The 14,861-nt window shown below is 59.1% G+C and overlaps 1 protein-coding gene across 2 annotated transcripts; it reads left to right on the forward strand.

The window, feature by feature from the left end:
• Window positions 1–935: 935 nt before the first annotated feature.
• Window positions 936–14,643, forward strand: UNC45A (unc-45 myosin chaperone A). Of its 2 annotated transcripts, none has more exons than XM_080809517.1 (20): window positions 936–1,013; window positions 1,237–1,398; window positions 1,647–1,683; window positions 1,972–2,147; window positions 4,285–4,377; window positions 4,750–4,917; window positions 6,126–6,294; window positions 6,582–6,752; window positions 8,246–8,417; window positions 9,022–9,322; window positions 10,147–10,241; window positions 10,434–10,575; window positions 10,951–11,091; window positions 11,254–11,381; window positions 11,512–11,578; window positions 11,986–12,099; window positions 12,327–12,442; window positions 13,302–13,419; window positions 13,524–13,679; window positions 13,834–14,643. In XM_080809517.1, the coding sequence occupies exons 1-20, from the start codon at window positions 1,008–1,010 to the stop codon at window positions 14,089–14,091; spliced, it is 2,790 nt and encodes a 929-aa protein (XP_080665643.1). In that variant the 5' UTR covers window positions 936–1,007; the 3' UTR covers window positions 14,092–14,643. The 2 variants fall into 2 exon arrangements, with proteins under 2 accessions (XP_080665643.1, XP_080665642.1); XM_080809516.1 differs by having other exon boundaries at window positions 996–1,058.
• Window positions 14,644–14,861: the final 218 nt, after the last annotated feature.

Consider the following 14,861-nt stretch of genomic DNA (forward strand, 5'->3'; position numbering starts at 1 on the left):
GCTGATGGCCGCCGCTACCCCGGTTTTTTCTGTCCTCGGCTCTCGGATACCCCGGAGGAAGCCTACTGCTGCCGCCTGCAGGCTGCAGGGGGCTCCTGCTGCACCCGGGCTGAATTTGAGGCCTTGTACCAGGTCAACCTGTCCGCCCTTCCGCCCCCACCCATCCTCAGGTGAGAACTCCAAGCCCCAGAACCACTGGAACGCTGGCAAACAAGCCCTGTTTTTCATTCATGGGGCGGGAAGCTTGTAGCATACAGACGAGTGGAGGGGCAGACTTCAAAGAGAAAATCGCGTGAATACACAATTACAAACAGTTGTGTGAAAGGAAGTTCAGGGGGCTGTGTAAGCGGGTAACAGGGAGCCATTGCGTGCACTGTGGGCCTGGGGTCAGGCGGGACAGGTGTCCGACCGAGAGGATCTTGTAGTCCGTGGATTACATGCATTATAGCCGGGGTTTTCAAAACTAAATCTGTCCATGAATGACTTCATGGCATGTGTGAGCCCCCTGCGTTTCTATTTAGGAATTCTACATTTATCGGGGAGAGGGGTGTCCCGAGCTTTCTCCGACTCTCAAGGCTCTGTAACCGACAGGCTGCAGCAGCAAGCACGCGGCTGGGGCCAGCATCCTAATACTCTCTCCTCTCCTACAGGGGCCGGGGCCCGCTCCTAGCCCTGGGCCTCTATACCCTGCTGCTCGTGGCCCTGATGACCGCCGACCTCGTGCACTTCTGCCGCGGTCGGGGCAGGGGCCGGCGCCGCGGCCCCCGCCGGCTTCCCTCTCGGTCCTCCGCCGCACGCCCCCTGCGGGTCCCGGTGGGGACAGACTAGGATCTGCGGCGCGGGTCAGAGCCCCGCCCACCGGCGCGCTCTCTCCTTGCCCCCGCCCCCTTCTCTGGCTCCGCCTCTGACGCCGGACCGGGGCGGGGCAGCCGACGCCAGATTCCTGAGCCTGGTCCCACTCCGCCCCAGAGACTGCGCCTGCGCGCGCCCTGGACGCCCTCTCCGCGATGACTGTGAGTGGTCCAGGCACCCCCGAGCCCCGGCCCGCCGCCCCCGGGGTGCGTACCGGCCCTCCCGTTCCATCACCTCTTCCCACCTGCTCTGACCGTACCCCGGCCTCCTCCTCCCGGTCTTGGCCCTCCATGGGACTTGCCCCTGCCCCCCGGTCTCTTGTCTCCCAGCTCCCCGACCCTGGCCTGAGCCCACCCCCAACGTTTCCACCCATTCCCTCCACAGGCCAGTGCGGTGGAGCAGCTGCGGAAGGAGGGCAACGAGCTGTTCAAATGCGGGGACTACGAGGGCGCCCTGACGGCCTACACTCAGGCCCTGGGTCTGGGCGCTACGCCCCAGGACCAGGCCATTCTGCACCGAAACCGGGCCGCCTGTCACCTCAAGCTGGTGAGGGAGCCGGCTGCTCTTCCTCTGCCCCTCCTCTGCCCTGCCTGGGCCGGGTTTGACCATCTTGCTGCTGTTTGGGTCCTGGCTGGGTATTCACTTCCCAAGGCACCTCCACTTACTTGTCTGATGTCTTTTGGGCCTTCGGATGGTGGGGACTTGAGTGGCTACTAGAGCACAGCCCTGTTGCCCAGCTACTGCCCTGAAAGGAAGACGACCAGCCTCTCAAGCTCCTGCTCCTTTTCTTACAGGAAGATTACGACAAAGCAGAAACCGAGGCATCCAAAGGTAGGAGACTGTGGGCTGCGGTGTGGAGCTGCGGTGGGCAGGGACTCTGGGGCCACTGCACCTTCACATTTTCCTTTCCTTTTGGCCCCAGAAACATTTCTGCCTTCTCTCTTTCCCACTTCCTCGGGCGTTTCCTTCTCTGCAGCTACCCTCACCTTTTCTGAGGCTGGAATACTGAGTCCCACATCTGTCCCCCCACCTTCCTCGGGCCCTCGAGACTTTTCCCTACTGCTTTTGCCTGGAGACAGTGGCCTCATGGGTGCTGACAGAGCTCCCGTTTGTGCTCAGCCATCGAAAAGGACGGAGGAGATGTCAAAGCACTTTACCGGCGCAGCCAAGCCCTAGAGAAGTTGGGCCGCCTTGATCAGGCTGTCCTTGACCTGCAGAGATGTGTGAGCCTGGAACCCAAGAACAAAGTTTTCCAGGAGGCCCTGAGGAACATCGGCGGCCAGATTCAGGAGAAGGTACGTGAATGACTGAGAGAGAGGCTTTGACAGGTGGTAGAGGGACACTGGTAAATGGATCTGGGCAAAGGGTATAAACACTGGAGATACTGATGGCAAACAGGCTTTTGGAATGAAGCTCAGCCTTGCTAGTGGTTAGGGAGAAGCAAGTGAAAATAACAGCAAGGTGCTGTCTTTTCGGTGGTCTGTTCAGCAAACTTTTAAAGTACATACACTTTGCTAGAAGAAGGGAGGCAGACACTTAAGTGGCGGGCTCGATCATGAGTGCTGGAGTTGGTGCATATTGGTACAGCTCCTTCGGGGAGTACGTGAACATAGCTCTTAAAATTTTAAATGAGCGTATCCTGTGATCCAGTATGTTTATTTGCTGTCTCCCCTGAAGAAGCCTTGACCGTGTACACAAGCAGGCATGTGTATGTTTATTTCAGCCTTGTTTGTTGTAATGAAAAGTTGGAGCTTGGCTAACTGCCTAGCGATAGGGAGTGGTTTAATAAACGGGGTTCTGTCCTTACTGTGGACCCCTGTGTCACAGTTACCAAGAGTAGGTAGATTTATAGACGTCCATGTATAGACGTGGAGAGAGAATACTTCTTTTTTTTTTTTTAAAGATTTTATTTATTTGTGAGAGAGTGAAAGAGCGAGCACAGCCAGGCAAAATGGCAGGCAGAGGCAGAGGGAGAAGCAGGCTTCCCCGCCAAGCAAGGAGCCCGATGTGGGACTCGATCCCAAGACGCTGGGATCCTGACATGAGCTGAAGGCAGCCGCTTAACCAACTGAGCCACCCAGGCATCTCAAGAGAATACTTCTTAAATGAAAAAAGACAAGTTTGCTGTAACACGTATGGGAGGATACCGTTCATGTTGAAATAATACCTCATGTGCACCCTCAAAACAGTACCATGTTTTCTTCTGTGGGCCCACTTGGGTGTGTAAATATGAAGAAAAATATTTTCAGAGATAATGCATCAGAATGGTAACAGCATGAGCCCTGGGGAACGGAGGGAGATTGATGGAGTTTTTCAGAGATACTGCTTCATCCATTAACTTTGTGATATAGAAAGAGACATTGTTCGCATAGTTTATATGTTAAAAGTTACTTTAGGGGGCCCCTGGGTGGCTCAGTGGGTTAAGCCTCTGCCTTCGGCTCAGGTCATGATCTCAGGGTCCTGGGATCGAGCCCCACATCGGGCTCTCTGCTCAGTGGGGAGCCTGCCCCCCATCCCCACCCCCTGCCTGCCTCTCTGCCTACTTGTGATCTCTGTCTATTAAATGAATAAGTAAAATCTTAAAAAAAAAAAAGTCACTTTAGGAGAAAAGAGTCTAAAGCCTATCATGAACACAGCCCAGCTTGAATTAACCAGGTCCGGTGATGTTTCAGCCCTGTCCCAGTGAGAGCAGGGAATGTGCTGGCAGACTTCTTACAGAAAGGCTGAGACGTGGCAGGTCGTTTCTGCTCCGTGCCGGCTCTGGTCAGCAGGAGCTGCCTAGAGCCCTGTGTTGAGATGGATGAGGGAGGTTGGTGGGCCTAGCAGAGCATCCTGTGCACGACTGATTGGTCATGTCTGCCATGGATGCAAAGGGGGATGCGGGGAGTGGCGCACGTGCTGGGTATGTGCCACCATCCATGCCCTGGGCCCTAGGGAGGGAGAGGGCCGAGGGTGATCTTGGTCCATCAGGTTATTTTTAAAAGTTTTCAGAATCCTGGAGCCCCAGGGAGCGTTCGCAGCTACCTCCTGACCTGCTGGCTCCCTTGCTGCCGGCGTCCGTGCCGGGTTGAGGGCCACGGGCAGAACATCCATGCTGCCACGACATGGATGGCACCTCCGGGATGGCGTGGCCCCACGGCTCCCAGGGTGCCTTGCCTTCTGAATGGCACCGCCTTCGGCACTAGCGCCGCCCCTGCTGCCCGAGTGGGAAGTAGCTCAGGAGGGAAAACAGCCGCGGGAGGTTTGGGTGAAGCTGCCAGGCGAGTCTCTTCCTGCCCAGGGTAGCGTGGGGGGAGCCCGCGGCCCAGATGTCCTAGCTGTGCCTCCTGAGGACACGAGCCAGGCACCGGGACAAACGGAAGAGAGCACACAGGGAATGCGCTGTCTTTGGCTCTAAGAGGGACCTCCCCGTGCCTCGCTGGTTTGTCGTAGGTGCGATACATGTCCTCGACGGATGCCAAAGTGGAGCAGATGTTTCAGATACTGTTGGACCCACAAGAGAAAGGCACCGAGAAGAAGCAAAAGGTATAGGTCTGGGCCGAGCGAGTGGGGGCGGAACTCCCACTACAGCCACCCCCTGTCCCCTGCCCCGGCAGTGCCTTCGCCGTGAGCCGGTGTTGGCCCACCAGCCGCTGCTGGCCTGCTGTGCTGCCCGGTGCTCCTCGGGCCATGCAGCCGGGCTCCCAGAGCCCGAGCGAGAGCCTACAGGGCCTGGGGCCTGCGTGTGTCCTTTCCCTTCCTTACTGGGGGAAACTGAAGTTCACAGAGGTTCCATTTATGACCCCGGGTCGCTCAGCCACTGAATGGACGCAGCGCGGTCCAGAGCTCCGGCTCGCCGCTTGCCCCAGCCTGTGCCGCGGGTAGCGTCCACTTGATGGTGCGCCTCCTTTGACGTAGGCTTCCCAGAACCTGGTGGTGCTGGCCCGGGAGGATGCTGGGGCTGAGAAGATCTTCCGGAGCAACGGGGTTCAGCTCCTGCAGCGCCTGCTGGACACGGGCGAGGCTGACCTGATGCTGGCGGCTCTGCGCACCCTGGTCGGCATCTGCTCGGAGCACCAGTCACGAGTAGGTGGGGCGGCGGGGCAGGCTACTACCACGGTCCGTGCACCCACCACCCTTCCACGACTCACTGTATTCCCAGAAGAATGGAAGGCAGAGTACAAGGGGACATGTCGTGAGAGGAAAAATTAAAATGGCTCCCCAAAAACCCATCATGATTTGGGATGAACTGGGGCCTGTAAAAAGCGAAAGGAGCCCACGGAAACCCCGAGCCCGTGCTTTCAGTAGGCTTTCCTGGAGCCAGCTCAGAGACGCCTCGTTCGGACTCATTCATTGTGCAATAAAAGCAAGGTCTTGCAAGGAAAGGGGCCCCCATCGTTCTCCGACCATCAAACTGACGTTTCCCCTGCAGGAGTGTCCTCCAGCCAATGATGTGGTCAGTGATGTCACCCAGAGCATCTGTACTCAGACAGGGACCAGATAGGAGGGGCTTGACCGTGAGCTGGTTGTCCGTGTAGACAGTACGTGTCCAGCACAGACACTTGTGTAAGAACAGTCCTGCCCTGGCGAAGTCCAGGCCGTACCTCTTACCTGAGCTGGCTGGACCCAGTGGACAGGGACTTGACCCTTGGTTCCTTTGAGAGGCGCCCATAGTTCCGAGATCAGGGATGGAGCTGTGGGATATTCCATGAAAGCTCTTTAGGCCAAACTCAGGCTATATTTCTGGGTCTCCCAGAACTAAGAACGGTAAAGCCATGTGAATTCCATCCACCTCTTTAAGCCTTTCTGCCCATCTCAGGTGAACCTCTGGGATGTCCAGCTTAGAAATGAGACAGAGACGCCCTGTCGTCCGCTCCATGTGTGTCCGCATCCCCAGGCTGCAGACAGAGCCTCAGGGTCACCATTGGAAAGGAACCAGGGGTCCTTGGACCTGGGGTCATGGAGCTTGTCCAGACTTCTGGGGCTCCTCGTTAGTAGGGAAACACAAACCAAAGCAGCTGTTCCTGGGGCCACAGTGTTCCTGTCTCCTCTGACGAGCTGAGGAGAGGTAGTGGTGGATTCCTCTGGAATGTTTCCCTTAGAAGCCATTCCTACAAATAATCCTGGCATTGCCCTGGGTCACACCCTCAGTCAGGCCCACTTTGATTCCATTTGGAGCTCGTCCTTCCACCCAGATGTTTTCTCCCCTTCTGGCCACACTCACACCCACAGTTAGGGATCTCTGTGGCTGCCCTCCACCAATAGGAGGCTCTGTCCCCCTCTTTCCCACCCAGACAGTGGCAACCCTGAGTGTGCTGGGAACGCGGCGTGTGGTCTCCATCCTTGGCGTGGAAAACCAGGCTGTGTCCCTGGCTGCCTGCCACCTCCTGCAGGTTATATTTGATGCCCTCAAGGAAGGCGTCAAGAAAGGCTTCAGAGGCAAAGAAGGTGCCATCATCGTGGGTGAGTGGAAGCAGGTCTGCGGTCCTTTGGGTGTTGTGATCATGGAGGGGAAGGGGCTGAGCCAGCCAAGCTAGCTCTTTGGGGACCACACTGGCCACCGCAGGTTGTTTAGGAATATGGCTTGGTGGCAGTATTTTACTCTAGATTCGAAGCCTGCAGAGAAGGGTACCTACAGGGAAGACTGGAGCCCAGGTGTCCCCTTCCTGTGTCTCCATGGCCTATTGGGGAGGTCGGGGTCAGGCAGGGCCGGGCCACTGTGGGGTTCGCTGACACCTTCTCGTTGCCAGATCCTGCTCGAGAGCTCAAGATCCTCATCAGTAACCTCTTGGAGCTGCTGACGGAGGTGGGGGTCTCTGGCCAAGGCCGGGACAATGCTCTGAGCCTCCTGATTAAAGCAGTGCCCCGGAAGTCTCTGAAGGACCCCAACAACAGCCTCACGCTCTGGGTCATTGACCAAGGTAGGTGATCAGTTTTAAAGAGGGAGAAAGACATTGAGCTTATCTGTTACGTCTTGCTTGGGTCATTGTTCCGGGCCCTGTGTCTGCACTGAAGCATGTCCTGTGGCCTGCACCGTGGTCTCGGGAGAGGGGAGACCCTTCAGCCGTGCCCGTGTGCACGTGCGTGTGCATCGAGCAGGCGGGAAAGCCCGTCAGCGGGGAGGCTGGTTCAGCTTTCTGTATCTGAGGTGTTTCCCTGTGAGTGTGCATTACTTTGTACTTGGAGAAAAATACTTAGAAGTTTACTATATAAATTCACACCTCTTGGGACGCCTGGCTGGCTCCGTCAGTGGAACATGCAGCCTTTTTTTTTTTTTTAAAGATTTATTATTTGAGAGAGAGCATGCTTGTGATGGGGGGACAGGGGCAGAGGGAGAGGAAGAGACTCTCAGGCAGACTCCCCGCTGAGCACAGAGCCAGACGCAAGGCTCCATATCATGACCCTGAGATCATGACCTAAGCCAAAATCAAGACTCAGCTGCTTAACCGACTGCATCACTCAGGTGCCCCTGGAAGATGGGACTCTTGATCCTTGGGGTTGTGAGTTCAAGCCCTGTACTGGGTAAAGAGGATACTTAAAAAAAAAAGATATTAAATACATACGTACACATATACATAGACACACACACGTATATAGATCAGTTCACAGTACTCTTTTTCCCTTTAAAGATAAATAAGGAGGGGTGCCTAGGTGGCTTGATTGTTAGGTGTCTGCCTTTGGCTCTGGTCATGATCCCAGGGTCCTGGGATCGAACCCCCCCGCATCGGGCTCCCTGCTCAGCGGGAGGCCAGCTTCTCCCTCCCCGACTTCCCCTGGTTGTGTTCTGTCTCTCTCACTGTCTCTGTCAAATAAATAAATAAAATCTTAAAAAATAAAAAAGATTTTATTTATTTATTTGACAGAGATCACAAGCAGGCAGAGAGGCAGGCAGAGAGAGAGGAGGAAGGAGGCTCCCCATTGAGCAGAGAGCCCGATGGAGGGCTCGATCCCAGGACCCTGAGATTATGACCTGAGCCGAAGGCAGAGGCTTAACCCACTGAGCCACCCAGACGCCCCAGCAAATAAAGTCTTTAAAAAAAAAATAAGGAAAACTTGGTAAAGGCCCTCCATGAGTACGTTTATCAGGTGTTCATCTTCTGGTGTCCTCCTAATGCTGTGAGGCCCGCGTGTTATTTTCCCCTTCGATGTTACAGATGAGGAACCTCAAAGCCCCAGAGCACTTGGCCTCATGGGCAGGGCCAGCATGTGGTCCTCACTTCCAAGGGCCCTTCCTGACACCATGACTGTTTCTGGAGGTGGCGGCAGCCCCTCCGGCTCTCTGAGCCTGCCCTGCATGCGACTGTCCATGCTGTGTACCCTGGTCTCCGGGAGGCCCTGCTTGCTCGTGCCCCTCCCAGGGAACCTCCTCGCTTTGCCAGCTTTTTGCCACTTTCATAGCAGGGTGTTTTTTCAGGCCTGAAGAAGATTCTGGAGGTGGGGGGCTCTGTGCAGGGGCCTCCTGGAGAGCTCTCGGTGACCGCGAACAGCCGTATGAGTGCCTCCGTGCTGCTTAACAAGCTCTTTGATGACCTGAAGTGTGACGCCGAGAGGGAGAATTTCCACCGGCTCTGTGAGAACTACATCAAGTAAGGGAGCCGGCCCGGCCCACTGCCGGGGGTGCCAGTGGGTTCGCACTCCTCGGGGAGGGACAGCAATGAAAGGGTTTCAATCAGGAGAGCAGCTTTAGGGAGGCCTTGCAGGGACCAAAGTGGTCCCAAGGCCCCCTTCTTTTTCCGAAGTGGCCTTCCCAGGGAATGTTCTTTCTCCATTCCACACCACAGCGAATGCTATCGGGCACGCACTGTGTGGACTGAGCCTTTTGGGGTGTCTGTTCTGACACTGCAGTGCAGCGCGACAGTCCTGCCCTTAAGGAGGTTCCAGATGGGACTGAAGACAAAACCTGATAAAGCAGAGCAATTTTGGGTTGTCACAAGTGCAGGAAAGGAGCTAAATGGCGGTGCCGCGAGAGTGACCTAGGTCAGATACGTGATCAGGGGAGGCCCGAGAGCCTAGCGAGAGAAGCTGGGCAGCTGGTGCCCAGCGGCGTGGGCTTGCCGTCCTGGGGGCAGCTTTCTTTGCTGTTCCCGCCCAAGTAGTGCAGATGCCTGGCTGGGGGACAGAAAGGGGGCGGGGAAGGAGAATTCCTTTATGCTGGCCTTTGTGTGACCGCTGTCACCCTGTGCCCCGCAGGAGCTGGTTCGAGGGCCAAGGGCTGGCCGGGAAGCTGCGGGCCATCCAGACGGTGTCCTGCCTCCTGCAGGGCCCGTGTGAAGCCGGCAACCGGGCCCTGGAGCTGAGCGGCGTCATGGAGAGCGTGATCGCTCTGTGTGCCTCTGAGCAGGAGGAGGAGCAGCTGGTGGCCGTGGAGGCCCTCATCCACGCGGCCGGCAAGGCCAAGCGGGCCTCGTTCATCACAGCGAACGGCGTCTCGCTGCTGAAGGACCTGTACAAGCGCAGCGAGAAGGACAGCATCCGCATCCGGGCACTGGTGGTGAGCTGGGCTGGGCTGGGCAGGCCAGCCTGCAGGCAGGGTGTTTACTGGGGGGGCCGGTATGTGAGGGTGCAGCTCCAGCACGGCCTGGTGACAGTATGGGATGTGCAGGGCCTTGTCGAAGCCAGAGGCGTGAGCCCTGGCTCCTTCTAACCACAGGGCTCATGGTCAAGTTAGGGAGATGAGCCTTGTGCAGACAGGACCCCCGAGAATGCAGGACGGCACTTGCTGCCCCCAGAGGCGGTGGGAGAAGCTCTAGGAGGAGATGAGGGCAGAGGACCGCTGGGCCAGGCTAGTTGGCCAGGCCGGTCAGAGGGGCCGTATGGAAAGGCTCGGCCTCCAGGCAGCCCAGGTACTGGAGCTTTGGGCCCTGGTTGGTCTCCATAAGCCTGCTGCAGCCGTGCCCCTTGGGAAGGCTGGTCCTCCTCCTTGGGGCACTTAGTCCTGGGCTTCTCCATCCCAGAAGGATCTTCTCTTGCCAGAGACAGCAGGCTTCTCCCCACACATGTCTTGGCTCCACCCACAAAGAGCTCTGATGGCACAGAAAAGAACAGAGCAAACCCAGTGCAGATCTGGGGGCTTGGGGTCCAGGACTGTACCGTGGACAGTATGTTGGTCTCTACCCGATGTGTATCACCTGGCCCCCCCACCCACCCAGTAGCTGATTTGCTGCCAAATGCTCTAGGTGGTAGCCTGGTAGGGCTGTGCGTGGCCTTCAGAGGGCCTGGCACCATGTCAGGGAGAGGGTCCATGCCAGGTGCGGAGGGGCCCAGCCCTGCCTCCATCCCTAGAGACCAGCGGCTGGTTCTCGCCTCTTCCTGCAGGGCCTGTGTAAGCTCGGCTCGGCTGGAGGGACAGACTTTAGCATGAAGCAGTTTGCTGAAGGCTCCACTCTCAAACTGGCCAAGCAGTGTCGAAAGTGAGTTATTTGGTCGCTGTGGCTCCTCACCTGCCAGCTCGGCCTTGAGAGAAAGGTGTGGGTGGAGGGCGGGGCCTCCTCTCTACCGTGCTGTGCCCCAGGCAGACCCTCCTGGGTCCTGCCATGTGTGCTGCTTCGTGTGTAGAGGGGACGCGCCCCTGTTCCGGTCCCCACTCCCCCGCGTGTCCTCAGGTGGCTGTGCAGTGACCAGATCGACCCCGGCACTCGGCGCTGGGCAGTGGAGGGCCTGGCCTACCTCACCTTCGACGCTGACGTGAAGGAAGAGTTTGTGGAGGATGAGGCCGCCCTGAAGGCTCTGTTCCAGCTCAGCAAGGTAGCCCCGTGGGTTCCTCTAGTCGTCTGGGAGCAGAATCTGGGATTAGAATTGACCCGGCTTTCTTGGCAGGTCTCGGTCAGTGGCGCCTGTGGCCCTGGGGTGGGAGGGCTGGGAGCCTGCGGGGCCGCTCTGGGGCCTGGGCCTCCGGGGCTGCACTAGCGGCGTCGGACAGGACCGTGTCTCTGGAGCAGCTAGGGAGGTCGCGGGTGTGAGCTCCCAGAGTCTGGGGCCAGGTTGGGCCCGGGCGCTTCCCCCCTTCATCCTGGCGCCCCGGTGGTCCGGCCGAGGGTAGACTTGGAGGCCCCGGGCAGCATTTGTCCCGTGCTGCTCTGTCCCCGGACGGCGCCCCGACCGCCCCCGTCCTGCCCGCAGTCCGAGGAGAGGTCGGTGCTCTTTGCGGTGGCCTCGGCGCTGGTGAACTGCACCAACAGCTACGACTATGAGGAGCCCGACCCCAAGATGGTGGAGCTGGCCAAGTACGCGAAGCAGCACGTGCCCGAGCAGCACCCCAAGGTGAGGGCGCCCTTGACCCGGGGCACCCGCAGCAGCCTCCCGTTGAAGCGGGTTTCTTTCCCTTTGCGTTCACGTCCGTCGGTTTCTGCCGCGAGGAGGGCCTCCCTCTCCCTGTCCCGTCAGCCGGGGCCCCGCTGCTAAGCTAAGCTGCGTCCTTCCCAGGACAAGCCGGCTTTCGTGCGCGCTCGGGTGAAGAAGCTGCTGGCGGCGGGCGTGGTGTCGGCCATGACGTGCATGGTGAAGACCGAGAGCCCCGTGCTGACCGGCTCCTGCCGCGAGCTGCTGTCCAGGTGAGCCGGCCTCGGCGCCGCCGGACCTCCGAACTCGGAAGCGGAGGAGCCGCTGGCCGCGACCGAGCCGGGGCCCGCGGTGTCTGCCGGCCGGAGCCGGCTCCCGCCCACCCGCGCCGTCTCCCCGCAGGGTCTTCCTGGCGCTGGTGGACGAGGTAGAGGACCGCGGCACTGTGGTGGCTCAGGGCGGGGGCAAGGTAAGCCGGCTTACGGTCTTCTTCCCGGGGGTCTAGGAAACACGACTCAGCGGCTGCCACACCGGCGACGAGGCCGCCACACAGTACGAGGGACCCGCAGGAACGTGTTCCTGCTGAGTGAGCGATGCTGACGGGGGCGGGTCTGTGCCCCGGAGATCCTGACTCGCCTCCTTTGTCCTGCGTGGCCCGGGGCCCAGCACAAGCCACGGCTGGCCCTTAATAAGTGTGTGTGGAAGCGTTTGGGCAGCTTAAGCAGAGGTCTGAGGGGGGAAGAGGGTCTGGGGCAGGGAGTGTCACAGGCCTGAGGGAGGAGAGAGATGAGGGCGCCACCGCCAGGGCTCGGGGGCTGGTGCTTTGGGCCTTACCCTCCAGGGCACATCTCAGACCCTGGCGGCTCGTCCCCACAGGCTCTGCTCCCGCTGGCCCTGGAAGGCACTGACGTGGGCCAGACGAAGGCAGCGCAGGCTCTTGCCAAGCTCACCATCACCTCCAACCCAGAGATGACTTTTCCTGGCGAGCGGGTGCGTGTCTTGCTGCCTGGGCTCTGGCCTCTCCCCTACCCCGCACTGGGCCCTGATGGCCTCTGACCTGGGCTCTGGGTCCTCCTTGGGACAGACAGGAAGTGGCGGCCCTGCTGAGCCCCGGGGTGGCGAGGGCAGCCTTCTCTCTGGGGGTGGCCTCTCACTTCCGGGTCGGTGGGGATGGGGGCGGCGCAGGTGAGCCGCCCTGACAGGTGGCTGTACCGCAGATCTATGAGGTGGTCCGGCCCCTCGTCTCCCTGCTGCACCTCAGCTGCTCAGGCCTGCAGAACTTCGAGGCACTCATGGCTCTCACAAACCTGGCGGGGATCAGTGAGAGGCTCCGGTAAGGTCCCCAGGACAGCACTTTCCAGTTTGAAGAGGTGTCTTTGGATACGGCTTGACTTGAGCCTCACAGGCCTGTCCCTGTACCTGGGGAGGCAGGCCCTGAGGTCTGACTTGTACCGCGGTCCACCACTGGGTGAGGCCTGGGGCGGTGATGGTGCACGCCCTGAAGTCTGACTGCCTGGGTCCGCATCCTCACTCCGCTGGTCGCTAGTGTGTAACCACAAACAAGTGCTGCTCCGTGCCTCAGTTTCCCCCTCTATGGAATGGGATGGGCACACTCCCTCCCTCAGGAGTGGTAGTGAGCAATAAATGAGAAAATATACACAGAAGCCCCGAGTATGTGGCACCTGGCTCGCTCCCAGGAGTGTGGCCAAGTGGTATGCATCCACTGTCACCGTGAATGGTGACATTGGGATCCTTGTCCACACTCAGCCTCAGTTTCTTCTTCTGCAAAATAGTGATAGTAAGCGTACCTGCGCCTTCACCGTAGGGTCACGGTGAGGATTAAGAAAGTCCAATTCCTGGGGCAAATAATACGTTATATGTTAATTAAAAAAAAAAAAAAAGTCCAAGTTCTGAGTCAGGGTACGGGCTTAAATGTTAGATGTTAGCATCACTGTCAGCAGCCCCCTGGTCTCCGAACTCCTGCTGTAGAGCATTTTCCATGGTCCCGTGCTACGTCCTAGGCTTGCTGAAGATGCTGGAAGCCACCGCAGTTCATGCCTGGTGCAGGAGGGTCTCTGGTGCCCGGGAGATCCTTGACCTGGGGCTCGATTGCGTGGGAACGCGGGGATAGGGGAGGCGGAGGCAGAGGCGGGAGCTCTGAGGCTGCTGACCTTTCGACCCCGGCCCCGCAGGCAGAAGATCCTGAAGGAGAAGGCCGTGCCCATGATCGAGGGCTACATGTTCGAGGAGCACGAGATGATCCGCCGGGCAGCCACGGAGTGCATGTGCAACCTGGCCATGAGCAAGGAGGTGAGGGCGGCCTGGGGGTCACGACAGACAGGTGCGCCGTGGCACCCGTGCCCCACTTGGCTCTGCTGCAGCCTGCTCAGTCCCCTCCTCTCCTGTGGCCACAGGTACAGGACCTCTTTGAAGCCGAGGGCAATGACCGGCTGAAGCTGCTGGTGCTGTACAGCGGTGAGGACGACGAGCTGCTGCGGCGGGCCGCGGCGGGGGGCCTGGCCATGCTCACCTCCATGCGGCCCTCTCTCTGCAGCCGCATCCCCCAAGTGGTCAGTGCCTCTTCTTGGCCGGGGAGGGGAGGTGGGTCCGGAACACCCTGCATGGCCTCGGGTGGGGGGACATCCCGGGACACATGGGAGTGCTCCAGCCAGGTTTGAGCCTGCTGCTCCGTGGTGACTGGTGACGCTGCCCTGTTTCCCGCAGACCACACACTGGCTGGAGATCCTGCAGGCCTTGCTCCTGAGCCCCAACCAGGAATTGCAGCACCGGGGTGTGGTAGTGGCACTGAATATGGTGGAGGCCTCGAAAGACATCGCCGGCACCCTCATGGAGAGCGAGGTGCTGGAGATCCTGTCGGTGCTGGCTAAGGGCAAGGAGAGCCCTGTCACTAGGGCTGCTGCGGCCTGCCTGGGGAAAGCGGTGGAATACGGGCTTATCAAACCCAGCCAGGGTGGAGAGTGAGGGGCTGCCTCATGCACACGCGCCCTGCAGCAGAGGAGGACAGACACAGCTTTGGCTGCTGCGGGCTGGGATGCTGAACACTGGCCTCTCCTCACTAGCTGCCCCCTGATGTCCTCTGCTGAATCAGGGACCACGGGCAGTCACGGCCCTGCTCTGCCAGCACTGCCTCCTGCCTCACGCTGCAGGGCCCTCGTGTGCTACTGTAGACAGCTGGGAATCCGGCGCGCACGTTCCCGGCCTTGGGAAGGGCACATCCCGCAGCCTCACCAGCTAGGAGCTTCACCTGAGCCTGCCAGCGGGACCACCCCGACCCTCTAATAAAAAGTATGTGGGACTCAAATGCACGCCCTGTCCCTCGGCAGGGACCTGGTTGTGGGCCGGTCTCTGGAGCGGGAGCCAGGTCTGGCTGTGTGCGCAGCAGTTAGCTCTACGGAAGGAATCCTACGGATTTCTCACCCCGGAGCCTACTGAGTGCTGTTTAGTTCTGTTGGAGGATCAGGGTAAACCTAAGAAGCTAATAAAAATCTATTCAGTCGTGTGGGAATCAATGGCTTTGGACTCCTCAGTGCTGGTCCTTCAATACTCCTTGTCTTTGTATTGAGAGTTCCCAGTGGCCTGCACTCGGGCATTGCTCTGCATCTGGGGGCCGCTCTCCCCTCCAGGAAAGATCCTGTGGCTCCACCACCTCCGGGGCGGGGAGCGGCGAGAACTTGCTTCCGCTCTGGGAGCGAGAGTGAAGCTCATTGGCTCGCAGAGATGAGTGACAGGCC

The sequence above is a fragment of the Martes martes genome, assembly GCF_963455335.1.
Source record: "Martes martes genome assembly, chromosome: 7".
Classification (NCBI taxonomy): domain Eukaryota; kingdom Metazoa; phylum Chordata; class Mammalia; order Carnivora; family Mustelidae; genus Martes; species Martes martes.

Bases quoted from the DNA above. Each gene is read 5' to 3' on its own strand.
- UNC45A (XM_080809516.1), top strand. From the start codon at position 1,008: ATGACTGTGAGTGGTCCAGGCACCCCCGAGCCCCGGCCCGCCGCCCCC. The intron at 9,323-10,146 runs GTGAGCTGGGCT...CTCTTCCTGCAG, and splicing joins TCCGCATCCGGGCACTGGTG to GGCCTGTGTAAGCTCGGCTC. The intron at 11,579-11,985 runs GTAAGCCGGCTT...TCGTCCCCACAG, and splicing joins TGGCTCAGGGCGGGGGCAAG to GCTCTGCTCCCGCTGGCCCT.